This window comes from Anoplophora glabripennis, unplaced genomic scaffold (assembly GCF_000390285.2).
Source record: "Anoplophora glabripennis isolate ALB-LARVAE unplaced genomic scaffold, Agla_2.0 scaffold1094, whole genome shotgun sequence".
NCBI classification, from domain to species: Eukaryota; Metazoa; Arthropoda; class Insecta; order Coleoptera; family Cerambycidae; genus Anoplophora; species Anoplophora glabripennis.
Window position 1 is genome coordinate 103962 of NW_019417167.1, and position 17332 is coordinate 121293.

At 31.6% G+C, this 17332-nt stretch overlaps 1 protein-coding gene across 2 annotated transcripts in view; it reads right to left on the reverse strand.

The window, feature by feature from the left end:
* Positions 1 to 82: 82 nt before the first annotated feature.
* The window catches only part of LOC108915702 (golgin subfamily B member 1), a 17941-nt gene continuing 691 nt past the window's right edge, over positions 83 to 17332 (reverse strand). Inside the window, exons 2-7 of one of the 2 annotated variants that reach the window (XM_018721811.1) lie at positions 16352 to 16429; positions 4548 to 4878; positions 4070 to 4412; positions 3415 to 4003; positions 538 to 754; positions 83 to 482 (exon numbers count right to left, since the gene is read on the reverse strand). In XM_018721811.1, coding sequence (XP_018577327.1) covers positions 258 to 482; positions 538 to 754; positions 3415 to 4003; positions 4070 to 4412; positions 4548 to 4878; positions 16352 to 16419 — 1773 coding nt within the window. In that variant the 5' untranslated portion in view covers positions 16420 to 16429 and the 3' untranslated portion in view covers positions 83 to 257. Of the gene's footprint in view, positions 483 to 537; positions 755 to 3414; positions 4004 to 4069; positions 4413 to 4547; positions 4879 to 16351; positions 16519 to 17332 lie in introns of those variants that run through there. The other variant, XM_018721810.1, reaches the window with a different exon arrangement.

Below are 17332 nucleotides of genomic sequence, written 5' to 3' on the forward strand. Positions count from 1 at the left end.
CATTAAAATTCGATCCACCCTATATGTAGAGGTTCAACGACTTTGAAGGTCTTAAAACTTGAAAAATACGGGAACAACAGTTATTATCTTTTATTTAAATTTGAAATGCATCAAGTACAAAATTTTTCTGCAGCATTTTATATTTATATAACCTACCTTACGGTTAATAACAATTCACATATTTAAGTTTACAAAGTTCGTAATTATACTACAATACATTTAAACACTACAAATAGAGGGGCGTAATAAATGCACAATTATTTAGCGGCACCAACTTCTCCGCTGTCTATTTTATGCGGTCCCGGTCCTTTGTTCTCGTTTATTTTATCCTGAACGGCATTAAAACTGTCCTTAATTTCATCTAAGGCTTTGCCCAGTCCGGTTTTTATATGGTTGAACTCTTGCGTTACCAGTGACAATCTACCCAACAGATAGTTCAGGTTGTCTTCAACCTCTGTGATTTTAGCGGTAATCAAACCCACCTGAAATGAAAAATTTTATTTAATTTCTGACGGAAGTCTTGTTCTCGGTTCATACCTTTCCTTTCATACTGTCCATAACATTAACTGATCCGTTGACGTAGGCATCAGTCTGGTTTTGCAATTTATTTAAGGTATCTGTACTAGCGCTCATTTGTTGATGCATTATACCAATTTGCCTCCAGACTTGGTCTATTTCTTCTCCTATTTTTGAGGTCAGATTGGCCAAAGCTCCCGAATCTTCGTCTAGAATTGATAGTTCAAAGCTATCGAATCTGGAACGGTGCACAAATTATTATTATTATAATTATTAATATTAATATTAATAACAAATTAGAGAAGGGCATTGATTCCCAGATCAAAACTGAAAAAATACAACCTTAATCTTATACTTTACAAACTGAAGATCTGTCGAGTTCAAATTAGAAATTAAGATATCAATTTTGTTTATAAACAAGTTTACAGATTATGCCTCAACAATCTCTTATGGCAAGGTGGTTCCAAACTCTGAAGTTTCTATTGAAGTGTCTGGCACACCTTTTAAAATTTGTTTTCGTTAGTTTTATTAAGTGTTCACGAATTTGATTGTTAGTGTTAAATGAGAAAATTGATCCTGGGTCACCAAAATTATACCTCATTATTCAAAATGGAAGGTGTCATAGTTTCCCGTAGGGGTCCAAGCAAGTGGCATATAGAATATTGTTGGAGATTTTCCAAAAGATTTTTATCAGAAGTGGGATCAGGATACCACACTGGTCCAGCATATTAAGGTATGGGCGGGATGTAGGTTTTATAGAATTTGCAACAGGTTTGGTGACACTGATGGGAGTACATTTCAAATTAGATACAGTCTAGTATTAGCGCATTTACGAACCGTGGCAAGATCACTGCAAGTAGGTTACAACTTTATCATTAACCCAAGATTATTATGTGACAGTACCGTTCTTAAATCCGGTCAGTCCAAAAAAATAAGATAATTGTTTATTATTGTGGCCAATATAGGGCCCTACACACTTACTGCATTTAACGATAGAAGCCACTGTGAATATTATCACTGCAGGGAATCTATGTTGCTCTGAAGGTCATTATAGCTAGTTGCAGAGTTAGCAAATACTTTAGTTCTTTACATAAAACGATATTGAGCTAGTGTTGATATAGATAACAAACAACAATGGACCAAGAACAGAACCTTGTGGTATCCCGCTTGTTATTGGTCTATGACAACTCTGACTTGAACACCGAGGTGTTCCAGTTTATGTAAACGACGATGCTTTGGAGAACTCTGTCAAAAGTTCTGTAAAAGTCAAGATAAATTTATATCTATCACGCCCTTATGGCGCCCGATAGTTTCAATCCAGGCATTTAGACAATGGAGCAAGTTGGTTTATGCTGATCGACCTTTGACGAATCCATGTTGCTCAGAAGGAACTAGGTTCATATGAACTAATTCTTGCAAACAATGGGTAATAAGGTTGTCGGATCGTAATTATAACAGCGTCAAGTTTATATCTTTTGTTGAATATAGGAGTAAAGGGTGCCAACTTGCAATCTGTGGTACATAATATTAGGAAAGAAAAGTATTCATTATCCTATGCAAGGGATATGAGAGTACATCCGATCATCTCTTTAGAAAAATAGATTAAGAAGAATTTCCAAGAATATTTAATAAATAGTTTTTTATTTCCTGATAAAATTGAATAACGATGAACTCTGGGTATGATCGGTAGACACAGGCTTTTGAAAAGGACAAAGGCAAGACTTCCGCTGATTATCGGTTAGATATACATAGATCTAGTTTTTGAATTAAATGAGTATCAACTTTTGAAGATAGTGAAGCACAAACGTATTTGAAGGATTTTTTATTGTTGCTACTATGTGCAGTTATTTCTTTGCAAATCTACCGGCAAGAAATCGTCTATTTTACAGCTTCAGAAAATCTTTTAAGATTAAGAACATTCTTCATGTTATGAGAAAGTTTATACAGGGTGTTAATTAATTTAGTATATACAATAAATTCAACAAACAATTATTTGAGTTTTAAGACAAAAAATTCATATAAACATTGGTCCGCAGATGCTTCGTTTTCAAGATACAGGGTGTTAAACTTTTGGAAAAAATTGCTATTTCGTAAATACCTTACACTCTTTACCCAATTTTGTTGTAATTTGGCAGTGTTATTTGTAGTGTTAAGGGGCTAATTTAACCATAACTTCAATAGATTGTCCAGTGGCGTCCCGAGCGGTAGGTGCCTTAACGAATATTTTAATAATGTTTCTTGTGTGGTCCAGGGATATGCAATTAAGTGGATTTTTTTCTCCAAAAATTAATCATGATACGAAAAACATTCAAGAGAGAAAAAAGTTGTATTTTTAGTTACTTAATCAAAAAAAAAAAAAAAAATTACAAGAAAGTCAGTTGCGTACATTTTTGTGTCAAAAATATTCGTTAAGTACCGCACGGGACGTCACTGGACTTAACAAGTCTAATCAAGTTAGGGTTAAATTAGTCCCTTAACACTACAAGTAACACTGCCAAATTACAACAAAATTGGGTAATTGTATTTAAGATATTTACAAAATAGCATTTTTTTTTACAAAAATTTAACACCCTGTATCTTGGAAACGAAGCATCTGCGGACCAATGAATGAACTTTTTGTCTTAAAATCACTCAAATAATCGTCTGTTCAATTTATTGTACATATTCAATTAACACCCTGTATATTCTCCAAAAATTTCTCTTGCACTTTGTTAATCATAAAACATACAAATTGATCCAGGGTTTTAACTTGTAAAAAATTCAAGATTGTGTAATATCACTGGAAAGGCGTTGTGAATAGTGAAAATGATTTCACATAAAACTATTAGAACGTAAATATCAGAACTTGTAAACCGTTTTACTGTATTCTCGGATAAAATACAATTAGCAAATTCTTACCTTTCATTAATACCCTGATTAATATCCTTTGTACTATCCTTTACTTGTTTCGAAACTTCAGCAAGAATCTGGTGAACTCCGTATTCCACCCGACGTTTCGTATCCAAAACATCATCGGCAGTTCTCAGCATCACTTGTTCTAATTTACCCAAAGCTTGAATTTCGGCCCTGATTTTCTCGTAATTATTTGAAAACCTTTCAGTCAGTGTGACTGTTATATCAAATAATTCATTTATGTTCTTCATAGTTTCGTTGCTTTTATTTGCCATGGCATCCTGTATATTGTTTAATGGAACTTGTATTAGCTGTGCAGTCTTTTCTGGGATTAATAATAATTCATTTATGCTTTTCATAGTTTCGTTGCTTTTACTTTCCAAGTCATCCTGTATATTGTTTAATGGGACTTGTATTAGCTCTGCAGTCTTTTCTGGGATTAATGTGTTTTCTTGTTTTATTTCCTCTAATTTTTCTAGTGTCACGTTTTGGGAATCTTCAATATCGGATTTTTGTGGAAGAGCATCCAAGGTGTGTTTCAATGTTTTCACATCGGATAAAATTTCTTTTACTTGAGATTTTTGACTCTCCAATACTAAAAGTGTGAAATACAAAACAAATTAACGTTAATACAAATATTATTAACTTATCACATTTTTACCTTTTAAAAAGTTGTGCTTCCATTCTTCTTCTTCCTTGTAATTGGGTAAGGGAATCTCCGGAATTTTGTTGTTGTATTCAGCGAGCTTTGTTTCGTATTTCGCCAACAATTGTTCGCTGGTATCTAACTGTCTTTTAACTTTTTCAAGATTCTCAGAAGATTTGTTATTGATGTCGTTCATATTTTTGTTGTCATCCCTAATTTTCAGCAGCTCGTTCTCCATATTATCTATAGTGGTTGTTACCTTGTCCATTTTGTTCAGAACTTGCTTTTCCAATTTTTCAAAGTCCTTTTTGGATATCACAGGTTCTATTATTTGGGCAGGTGGTGTATTGCTTTGAATCTAAAACAGAATAACAGGACTTAGTCTGGGAGATTAATGTTTTTTATTCAGGGAACAGTAAGTGCGTGAATTATGTCGGATTCCCAAAGTTGGCTAAATGCATAATTTTCTTTTACTTTTTGGAAGTATACATACCTTATCCAGAATATCATTTTTGATTTGTTCCATTATAACGGGCAAATTCTTCTGTATGTCCAAGACTACATCGTAAGTCTTCTGTTGCTGTATCTTCTCCCGCTCTTCTTTTTGCATCAAAAGTGTTTCGACGTCCGCTAGCCTTTCGTCTAACCTGCTTACGGTCCCTTTCAGCGGATCCAGCATTTTTATCCTTTTATCTATGTTAATCATGCCCTTTTTGAGTTGCTCGCCTACGACCCTGTCCCTGTATTCGTGACGTTCTAATTTGTCGTCCGTCGCCCGTACAACGTTGACGATTTGTAATATAGCAATCCTAATGTCTTCATTTCTAAAAAGTGGAAAAAATTATATCATTTAAATTTTTATGTCGACTAAAAAATTTTAAGTTACAGTATTTTCCTATAAATTCAAAACATCAAAAAATATACACAGCTAAAAAAGGGCAAATATATTAAATTGTGTTTAAATATATGATTTTTACAAGACGCGACATCATAAAGTTTCCTCTTGGTTGTAATTTTTTGATCAGACATTTCCCCCTGAGACGCTTTCATTATTTTTGATATTGCTGTACGAGATGGGATGGCACCATAACCATCTGTTTATGTGGTTATTTATTACTTTATGTTCGTTTCCCTCATTTATGTTTCCTATTTAATTATTTTATGAGATCATAAACGTTTATTTTCTTTACAGTGTGTCCCATCTGGGATATTTCAATATTTCCCCGGAACTGGACTATGTGTGACTGATTTAGAGAATCCGCTAGCTACTTGTTGCGTAATGTATTTTCTCAGTCTATAAATCTGTTTTGTTTTTCAATTATCATAAGACATTTTAAATTTTATTATGAAACAGTGGCCTAGATTCTAATGAATTTAGTGCATATTTTTTAACATGTTAACAGCGAATTTATTAAAACGCTATATGGATTACAAAACGACAGAAATATTATTAAATTTCTGTTCTATTTTTGTATAAGTTTCATCTTTCACAGCAGTCCTAAAACTGTTCTATTTTAGAAGTATGCGTCTTTTTACTTTTTAAAACTGAATGGTCTAATTAATTAATTTTTATGATATACATTCATAATAAAAAAGCTGTTTTCCGTTAATAATTTAATTAAATTGGTTCAAAATGTGATTCAAATCAATCTGACATAAAAGTTCTGCATTTTTTTCAAGTTATGAAAACAGGCGAGAGAAGTATAGTAACAGTTATTCTATAGATGATAAATATTCACTATATTAATATATAGTTTTTTTTTCCAAAAAATGCATAAAAATAGGTTACCATACATAACTTGATGTCTTATAACAATAATTACGGATACATTGTACTATAGCAATTTACCATTTATCTAAATAATAATAATTAGCCGTATGACATGTTGCAGTATGAACTCATTTTTGTTGTTTTTAGTGTTCTATAAACAATGAATCAAATTTGGATTATTATCTTAGAACATAAAAACATTATTAAGTTCACCTTCAAAACTAAGCCCAAAACTGTGACAGGCATATAAATAGAAAGTAAAATTATACATTATTCCGTTTTCTTACTGCTAATTTAAAAAAAACATTTTTTTTTATTCTTCAATATTTTGTATCTCGACGAAGATTTTCCGGACACAGGTTTATAGCAACTTTTTTTGTTAATTTGTAACGTAAAATCCGCCATTGAAGCTTGTTCAAGTTTTTTAGTAACACCCAGTAAGTTACACTTCCATGTTTCGAAATGATAATCATAACTATTTAAGGTAGTTAATTATGCAACATTTATTTTACATTCGAAGATGAACATTACCAGTTTTTTTATGTGTTCTTGTTAATAAATAATCGTTCTATAATTATTTTTCCCACTTGAGCAGTAGCAGAATAATTTGATTTTTATCTGAGATTCTGATGAATTCTTAAAAGTTTTAAATTACCACTTTAATTACACCGCTATATTTGAGTTATGGAGCTTTGAAGGTAATCACATAAATATAAACAAAAACGGTTTCTTAGCTATTGCCAAAAATATTTTTTTATTTATTTTTTTCATTTCAATAATTTTTAACCCGTCAATAATAATTGGACACAGGTTTTAAAGGCAAGCTTGCAACTTTTTTATGATATATCTTCTATTTTTTTTTAATGTTTGTTGCGAATCACCCCTTGAACATCCTGAAACTTTACAAACCGCAGGATCATGGATTTTTGTAGATTACTAGAAATGCACGTACTGATGATAAGACTTGGTTTAACCGATAATTTTACTTTGTAGTTTGAGTAATTTTTAAAGGCTTTTAGCATTACGCGTATATTTTTTGAAATATTAACCATAGTTGTTTTTTGATAGTTTTCGATAGATATTATTTGTAAGTAATTACTAATTTAAAGGATTTTATTTTTGAATTGAAAAAAATATCTATATACATACCTATATTTGCAAATATTGAACCGTTTCGTAAAAAAAGCTAAAATGATTGAATATTACACTAATGCAAAAAAGTCAATTTCGAAGAATTTTCGAAAATTTTCGAAGCTTTTTTTTGGAAAATCTTCCGGACATTGAAGAAAACAAAATCCAATTGTTTCCAGCACAACTCGTCTTTTTCGTCCTATACTTTTGTTCATCAACTTTTAATTAAATTAAAATTAAAGTTGACCAAATTTCGCCCCCATTCATACCATTTTTTGAGACAAAGTTCTAATTAATTTCTGTGCAGTCTGTAATCACTTAAAAAATACTTTTTTTCAAAACTACCCTTTTTCTTCTCTGAAAAAACAAAATATATTTTTTTTTCATCAAATTAAACGTTATTTGCGGTAAAAATATCAGAAAAACCTCAAAAACATTTTTTTTACATTTTAATCATTATTATGAAGTATTTACGCTCAAAAAACGTGACCCTTTTATTTTTTTCAAAAGTTTGACTTCAAAAACTTCACAGGGTTCTCCTGGGTATATCGATCTGTAAAAGTTAGACATTAGTCATTTCGTGAATATTTCTAATTTAACCGTCAATTTTCTAAAAAAAACATAAATTACCCTTTTTTCCTGTTTTTTAAAATTCGTGTAAAACGTGAAAAAAAAATTTTTTTCCGAAAAGTTGCGGCAGCATGTTATACGAAATTCATTAAAAGTCCGATATTTCGATTAAAAATGGTCGTATCGAAATTTGAATAAAAGGAAATTGAAGCTTAATAAACAAGCTATCTGGTCCATACAATGGCTTAGCTGAAAAAAATCTTTCCAAAAGCTGTTTTACATTGACAATTTATTGATCAATTAATTGATGAAGTCGTTTCATCAAGAAATTGGACAAGTGTAATGCACCAAATCAGCTGTCAAATAACTTCATCAATTTTAGAAGGTACAATTTTTTTATCAATAAGTGCATTAAATTCCAAAAAAATTGAAAAAATTTTTGGTGACATACTAATTTCGAAAAATGTCATGTACTTTATTTAAACTTGTACCATTATTTTTGTGAATAGAATTTAACAAATTTTTTTAAATAAATTTTTGAAAAATAAGTGGATAACAATTTTTGTATACAGGGTGATTCACAAACCGTGACCAAAAATGAAACCTCGTATTCTTTGGTGAATTTTAAGGGGTCATTCGTATAAAGTTTTTATCTAGGACGCTTTGTTAAAAAGATACAGGGCGTTAAACTTAAATTTAAGTTTAAATATTTTTTAAAAAATATTTAATTTTTTTTTAAATAATTTAAAAACTAATAAGTGAAATAATTTGAAATTGGGCACATGTATTTATCTAAAAATTGTACAAAATCTGAGGCCTTTTCCTAAAATTCAGATGCTCCAGTGGCGGAGGGTATCGGTGGCATATTTTTCTAAATAAAATAGTACGCCACTGCTTTACGGTAAACATCATTATATTTTCGTATATATACATATACATATACCTACTTATATCAAACTTTTTATAAAAAAAAATAATGTACCCCTCTATTTGTATTATTTGCGATTTTAGTACCCATAACAATTTAGTTCAGGAATTAAACCTCGAATTAAACACTAATATTTGATCGTCTTAAAATAAATGTTAATATTTCTGTGTCAATTGCATTCCCATTAAATACTGTATGTAGCCACTAGTTTTTCACAGAATTAGGTTGCAACTGTAATTAAACGGTTATATCCTATCTTATATGGCAGTATGCGATTATATCCGAGTAGGTACAAATGGGGCAGAGAGCGCACACTCTATCGGTATAATGAAAAACGGTCCAGATGACTGAGATTTATAAATAAACCCAAGTTCGTTTACCCCCCGGCAAGAAGTGCATCTATGAAAGCAAAAACCGACGCAGATTGTGCTTATTGAAACAACTGCCGATATTTACGGGTATTTGAAAAGGCCACTTGTCCTCCTCTTTGAGGCATTTAAAATAAACAGAACCCCGTTCTTCGGGCAAAAGCGATATGCGACCAAGAAACGCACGTACATACAACATAATTATGTATGTGGGGTCCAGAAATATTTCTGCTACTCTCCATTAGTGTCGTGTTAACGTCGACATTTGTTTTCATTGCACTAGTAGTATAAATATTATGACTTTGCTACTGTTCTCAGTTACCTTGACTGAAAAAGTGCATAAACACGCTCTACTTAAGCGCTGTAAAGCGTTGAAAGAGGAAATAAAAATAAACTTCAGGAGTCGATGTTTTAATTATATTGCAACACGTCTATTTTATGAATGAGGACGAACACGACCAATAAGTTTAGTAACTCTGCGAATTTACAACCGAGGTTACAATTGGAACTGTGAATTATTTTAATAACATTTTCAGGTTCCTAATTCAAAAACTTTTAGACGGAGAACCAGGTCTATTCGATGTAATTAATATATTACTATAAATTACGTTTTAAAATAAAGAACTGACTGACACAACTTTTATTTATATGCAATATAGAATTTGTATAACGATTTTCAGCCTTAGTAAATTAATTTTGTTATCTCGGTAGTGTACCTGAGACACCTGTTCTCACAATCAGTTTCGCTTGACTGACTACAGTATGTTTGTGTACACAACTACTATAATCAACTATCAAAAAACTAGGTTTAGTAAATTCAAAGGATTTTTTTTTCATCTGGCTCTTGGACTATTTTAAGGGTCGTCTTTAGTTACAAAAAGAGTAGGGTATACATCTGTTTGTATTTAAAGTGTTGAGTGGGTTAAGACGGCGTGTGTTGTGAAAATATACCGACAGTCCCATTTAAAACTATAACAACAATTTTGTATTTTAGTATTTAAATAAATCAATTAATTTAAAAATTTCCCAAAAGATTAGTTTTAAGCACACAAAGATGCACTTTATCGAAATAAATAAAATAGCAAGCTTTTTTTTGTAAAGATTCTTTCATTTGTGACAGGTTATGAAATGACGAGGAATTAAACTGAATGAGCCACAATTAAAAAAAAAATATTTATATAAATCCTTATATACCTAAATTTGGAAAAAAAACTAAAACAATTTTAAAGGTGTTACTAGTCTTTAGTGAATCCTTTGCGTACTATCCCACATTTTTAGATCCCTTGAAATTTGTTTCTCTAATCTTTTATATGCAGTAAAAAAATATGTGTTAATTTAGAGTAATTCAGAACCGCAGTGTAAAATAAAAGTTGTATGCTATATACAGGTCCGTACAATATTTGTTGAGATTGAGATTGAAAATTTCAAGAAAGGAATAAGCCAATAAAGTTCTGTTATCGGAACTACTGTAACAATTTACCACGAAAGCGGCCAATGTCTTTCTACCTTGGGAGTCGAATGCGATTAATTCCAAGATAGTGACGCAGGGGTCTTGTTGGAATTCGATCTCAACAAATATCGTACGGACTGTTGAAGTTTCAATCTGTTGAATTAAAAAAATACAGGGTGTTTTTGAATGGAGTAGCATAAATGATACCAGTGAATCTACATTTCAAAAGAACACGATCTGCAAAAAATCGCCTTAGTAAAATGTTCACCCCTGAAGAGATATGGGCCATCAAAGTTTCCAAAAAACGAAAATTGGCTGTAATTTGAAAACCGAACGAGGTACAAATTACAAATTTTTTATAGGTTGTTTACTAATACAGATGCGAGTTTTCAACTATTTTTTGAAAATTTTAACCCCTCGAAAGGGGTTGAAATATACCACCCCTCAAACCATCTTTTGCCATAACTTTTATATTTCGTAAAAACTCGATATCCAAAAATACGCATTAGATAAACTGGTTATTTTAGAAGCTTTTACCTATCTAGCAATTTTCCTTTTAAAACTGTTCGTTTATTAATAAAAAAATAAAATGTATTACCATTCACCTCACACCGTATATGATTACAATCAATCAAAGAAAAACTAAGTGTGCTGCCGTCATGCCAGTTGTCACAATTAACTCTTCTGTAAGTTGTCACTGTTATCAGCTAGATACTTTTTGGGTGTAAATTAACAAGAATTATGCCAAATTTTACTAATGATGAATATGTGGACATGCTACAAGTATATTTTGAATGTCGCAAAAACTGTGCTGCGACAACAAGAGCGTATAATGAGAGATATCCAAATCGTCAAGTTCCCCATAGACAAACTTTTTCGGCGGTAGAACGAAGACTTCGGGAAACTGGAAAAATACAGCCGCATATTGAGGGTACCGGCCGAAGACCTACTGTTCGTACTATTTATCTTGAGGATGCAGTACTTGAAGAGTTTGACGAAAATCGTCAGACTAGTACGAGAAAAACAGCAATGCACTTAAATGTGTCCCATAGTGTTGTTTGGAATATTGTCCATGATAATTTATTATATCCTTTTCACCACCGGCCAGTTCAAGCTCTACTTGAACCAGACATGCATAAGCGAGTTGTTTTTTGCGAATCGTATCTTAATATTCTAAGAAATAATTTGAATTTTGCCTCAAAGATACTTTTCACAGATGAAGCAACTTTTCAAAGACATGGTTTAACCAATATGCACAATCTTCATTCCTGGGCTCATGAAAATCCTCACGAAGTATCTATGACAACATTTCAACATAATTTTAGTTTAAACATTTGGGCAGGAATTGTAGAAAATGTGCTTGTCGGCCCTTTTGTTTTACCTCATCGACTTGGTGCTGTTGAATATTTGCAGTTCTTAAATGAGCATCTACCACCACTTCTGGAGGAAGTACCATTAAATGTACGTCAGGCCATGTGGTACATGCATGACGGGGCTCCTGCTCACAGCACTGTAGTAGTTAGGCGGTGGCTTAATTTAAATTACCCGAATCGTTGGATAGGTCGCGGCAATGAGGCACCTATCTCTTGGCCTGCACGTTCTCCCGATCTAACGCCCATGGATTTTTTCTTTTGGGGACATATAAAAAGTATTGTTTATGCGACCCCAGTTGACAGTGTTGAAGAGCTACAGGAAAGAATATTCGCGGCGGCTGATGAGATTCGCAACAATCCCATAATTTTTGCTCGAGTCCGTAACAACTTTGATAAACGTGTTAGGTTGTGTTTAGAAAGAAATGGCAATTATTTTGAAAATGTCCTTTAACTAAGTTTTTTGTTTTTTCTCTTTTTGATAATAAATTATTTCTTAGTTTCGTTTTCATTGTACTTCTATTTAATAAAAGTTTCTGCGACATTCAAACAGTTATTTGTGCAACTACTGTAAAGAGTGTGTATTTGTTGTACGATGCATGAAGTTTGCAGCTCGAGACGAAGTTGAGAGCTGCAATCATGTTAAGTGCAACAAATATGCTTTTTGCACATGTTGCACGCAACATTTTTTCTACGATTGTTTTTATTTCAAATTTTATTTAACAGTATTTTACATAATATTAAAATTTTAACTGACAACTGGAAATTAATTGCGCAAATTGTCAATGTCAGACGTTAGGTACTTATGGATATGCTTAGATTAAACTTGTAATCAATATTTTTTTTGTACTACTGTAAAAAAAGTTAAACTTTTGGCACAGTAGGTAGTGCAATAAGTAGTAAATTTTGCACGATCGTAGAAAAAAACACTTGTAGCATGTCCACATATTCATCATTAGTAAAATTTGGCATAATTCTTGTTAATTTACACCCAAAAAGTATTTAGCTGATAACAGTGACAACTTACAGAAGAGTTAATTGTGACAACTGGCATGACAGCAGCACACTTAGTTTTTCTTTGATTGATTGCAATCATATACGGTGTGAGGTGAATGGTAATACATTTTATTTTTTTATTAATAAACGAAAAGTTTTAAAGGAAAATTGCTAGAGAGGTAAAAGTTTCTAAAAGAACCAGTTTATCTAATGCGTATTTTTGGATATCGAGTTTTTACGAAATATAAAAGTTATGGCAAAAAATGGCTTGAGGGGTGGTTATTTCAACCCCTTTCGAGGGGTTAAAATTTTCGAAAAATAGTTGAAAACTCGCATCTGTATTAGTAAACAACCTGTAAAAAATTTGTTATTTGTACCTCGTTCGGTTTTCAAATTACAGCCAATTTTCATAATTTTTTTTGGAAACTTTGATGGACCATATCTCTTCAGGGGTGAACATTTTACTAAGGCGATTTTTTGCAGATCGTGTTCTTTTGAAATGTAGATTCACTGGTATCATTTATGCTACTCCATTCAAAAACACCCTGTATAGTAAAAATAAATTAATTATTTTGAGGATAGGACAATCATGCTTTTTTTATTATATGGTCATGTAACATAGGTTTTAAACGTACAATTTTATCAAAAACGAAATACCGTTCTATATTTTTCCCCCGTGAGTACTAGTAGACTAGTTTGATTTTTATTTAGGATTCTGAATTCTTCAAAATTGTAAATGACCATTTTGTTCACCACAGCACCATTTTTGAGTTAAGGAGCTTTAAAGGCAATCACATAAATAAAATACAATAAACAAAAATGTTTTCTGAATTATTTGTTTCAATTTAATAATAATTTAATAATTGGACACGGGTTTTATAAGGCAAACTTGCATGTTCTTTATCTTCTGATTTTTTTTACACTTGCTGTTGAATCGCCCCCTGTACAGGGTTAGTCACTTAATCTGACAACTTATTGTGAGTTTATTATTGAAATTACAAAAAAGTTTTTAAAACAAAAATTTTAGAGCTTTTTTATGAATTTTTACAATACAGTATTAGAGAAAAGAATTGAATAATGGAAATCACTAAATTAAAGAAAAAAAAAATTAGTGCATACTTAGCTTCGTTAAATTTTTCTCTTATATATACAGGGTGTTTCTAAAATAGGGTTCCAAACTTCTGATGCGTTTATAACTCATTTAGGTTGGTGAAGGGGGTTTTCGGCCCGTAATTTTTTTTATTTCAATTTTTTTTACAATTTTCTCTACAGATTTATAGAATCTTAACAATTTTATGTAAAAAATATGATCTTTGTCCAAATCGATATTTCCAATGGTTTTCGAAGAAAATAAGTTTGAAAATTTTAATACCATTATTTTCTATTTCACATTTAGCTATTGTCTGCAGTAGTAATTAGTTCTTTAATTAGTAAGTGTAACTCTAAATTTAAATAGTCTTAGTTTATGTCCTAAATTATTTATTAAATGATCGGATCCTTCATAACTGCAATTTATTTGAAAAAAAAAAAAGTTTTGTTTGAGCCCTTTTAAGGGCATATAACTTCCTAAGGGTGCGTTTTAGGGCACATGTTAATAGGAACTTTTTGGCTTATTTTCTTGAGTTATAAACGCAGCAGAAGTTTGGAACCCTATTTTAGAAACACCCTGTATATAATATATTAATGATTTTTTTCATCAAAAGCCTCCCTTCCTTTTTCAGGGTACGACCCTGGTCAGCACCAGGGTCGTTTACAAAAAAAGGTGTACAACAATTGCAAGATCATGGACTTTTGTATATTACTTGAAATGCATGTACTGATGATAAGACTTGGTTTAACTGATAATTTTACTTTGTAGTTTCAGTTTTTTTTTAAGGCGTTTCGATTACGTTTGTTTTTTTAAATATTAACCGTAGTTGTTTGTGGATAATTTTCGAATTTAATTTGTTAATTAATTTAAAGGATTTTGTTTTTGAATAGAAAAAAAATAATTGAAAAATTACCAGGGATTTTCCTTTAGTCGATACTCTGAACTTTTGCGGCAATTATTTATTATGCCATTGATTGATAAGAGTATAAATAATGTGAGCAATTTTTATTTTTAGTCTATGAGAAAGGCGCAGTTGAAGAAACGGTCAAAGAACCGTCTTATAAAAATAACTTTTACTTCATTGTAATACGATAATTTTATTTAATTGCTTTCGGTGCTCTCAAAATTCATATTGCTTGAATTATTTTTCTAAACCGCAAAATACAGACAGAAAGCTACTATATCATGTCAGAGCATCTAATATTACATCCATGAAAGTAACTGACGGAAAAAATGCAAAATGTGGATATTATCATTTGAGAGTAATGGCTTGTTTACACGGGAAGAGTCAACTAAATTTTAAGTCACTTGAACCTATTTGAACAGCGCATATGTGGTAAGTAACAAGTTATGGGGCAAGTAAAAATTTAGTACATTGGAATAGAATTTATTCTATTTTTTCGTGCAAGTTGACGACTTGCGCCGAACTTTTCCCTCCTGCTGATCCACTTTCGCTCCCAAAGTCGTTTAGGTCTATTTTTCTCTTCATATATTTCTTCATTTATGTAAACAAGCCTTAAAGGCTTGTTTACACGGGGACAGTAGGTAAGTGGTAACTAAATTTTAAGTTACTGCATTTTTTATGCAAGTGCTGTTCGCACTGGTAAGTTCTAAGTTTAGTTGTTGGTAAGTTCTAGTGCAGTTTATATATTTGCAAACCTGACGAGATGAACGTGAGGCAATTTGTAGAAGAATTTAATGGTATACTACGGATTATCCTAAATATTATATTAGAAGAAATAAATGAAGAGAAAAATAGACCTAAACGACTTTGGGAGCGAAAGTGGATCAGCAGGAGGGAAAAGTTCGGTGCAAGTCGTCAACTTGCACGAAAAAATAGAATAAATTCTATTCCAGTGTACTAAATTTTTACTTGCTCCATAACTTGTTACTTACCACATATGCGCTGTTCAAATAGGTTCAAGTGACTTAAAATTTAGTTGACTGTTCCCGTGTAAACAAAAGCCATTAGAGGTCAGTAAACAGTAGATATTCCATTAAATATTTCTTTACCGTGGCGCCAAAATAGGTATAAGTATATTAAAGGGTTCTTAATGTCCAAAGTTATATTAGGTACCTGCTTTTTATGTTCGGATAAGAAAATGATATTTGTTGTATGTAAATATAAGTAAACAATTATTTTAAAGTTCATTTTAAATTATCTCGAAAACTACCGGTCATTCAATAGAAAGCTTTTTCCAACAAGCAGGTTTGCTCAAATCTCGTGCGCAATTAAAAAAAAAAGATACCTATACCATCTGGGACACGTAGAGGGACAGTTGACTTAGAAGTAAAACTTTACATTAAAACTGCGCAAGACTTTCCAAACGGATTTAAAATGTACAATTATTGGTTCGCACTGTTTATATGCAGTGTTTACAACCACATCTGTTTCTGATTATTGTAATTGCATTTGGATTTGGCGCCCATTAAATTACTTTCCTTTGTCACTTCAAACTTTTTTAATTACTTCTCTGTTTTAATTTAATAATTAGTATTAAAAAAATGAAATTTGGACGGACTAGTTTTGGCTGCATACAAGTTTTCTTAACCTGTCCATATGTTCACTCTTAGGTTTCTGTTAAGAATGTAGACCATAAAGGAAGATTTTTAAAATACTCACGTGACTGCAGCTTGAACCCTGGATATCACCGCCACAGACAACACGAAAAAAACTGGGAGGGTCACCATTCTTCAGGGTCTGTAACAAGTTATATGTCGTACATTACACAAGTCTGTTATTAATCGAATCTCTGTTTCGCCAATAGTGTCAGTCAATTGAATAAAATGATAAATAACAATTTATCTGCGATGACCTCTTGTTCACGAACGGGCAAGGTCGTCTCTTTGAAAACCCGTGTTTCCTGGAAAACACGTTTGGATTATTTTTCATTTATAACATTTGTATAGAGATTGCATAACTGGTACTGTGTTTTGGCTCTAGAAACGAATACAAATAAATTTTTTAAGGTAAGTGATTGTATGACGTTACTGAATCTTGCATAGGGTGTTCTCGAATGGTGTGGCGAAGCAAACTCATTGACCACCCTGTATATGATGCCATGTTTGAGTAAAACGGTTTTGTAAATGATATATGGTTTGGAGGTACCTCTAATAGTAAGAAAGTTATAATAGATTAGCATAGCCTAATAATAACGTGTCAGAAAGGGTGTTTAAATAGATTGATACAGTTTGACTATTAAAGTCTTTATCCCACATTACTTTTATAGGATATAATTTTAGTGAGCTATAAAAATTAATTTTGCTATTACTATATCTACTGTAGTTATAAGTATTTTGTTTACTTAAAGTCATTTATAATCGGGTTCTTTTGACCAATTATATGAAATTGTAAAATGCAATTATTGTAATAATTAATGTTGTTGTATATTCCGATGCTTAACATTGATCGCTTATCTCCACAGATCTTAAAGCGAGTAAATCTGAATTTTAAATTGTTGCCCTTTTGTTGTTGCTATTTTGTTATTTACGTTATTTTCATTCGTATATAATTATTTGCATTACAAACGGAACAAAATGGCTTTTCTTGTGAAATTGAACATCCTGCATGTAAATTTTTACGAATTTGAATAGGTATATATAT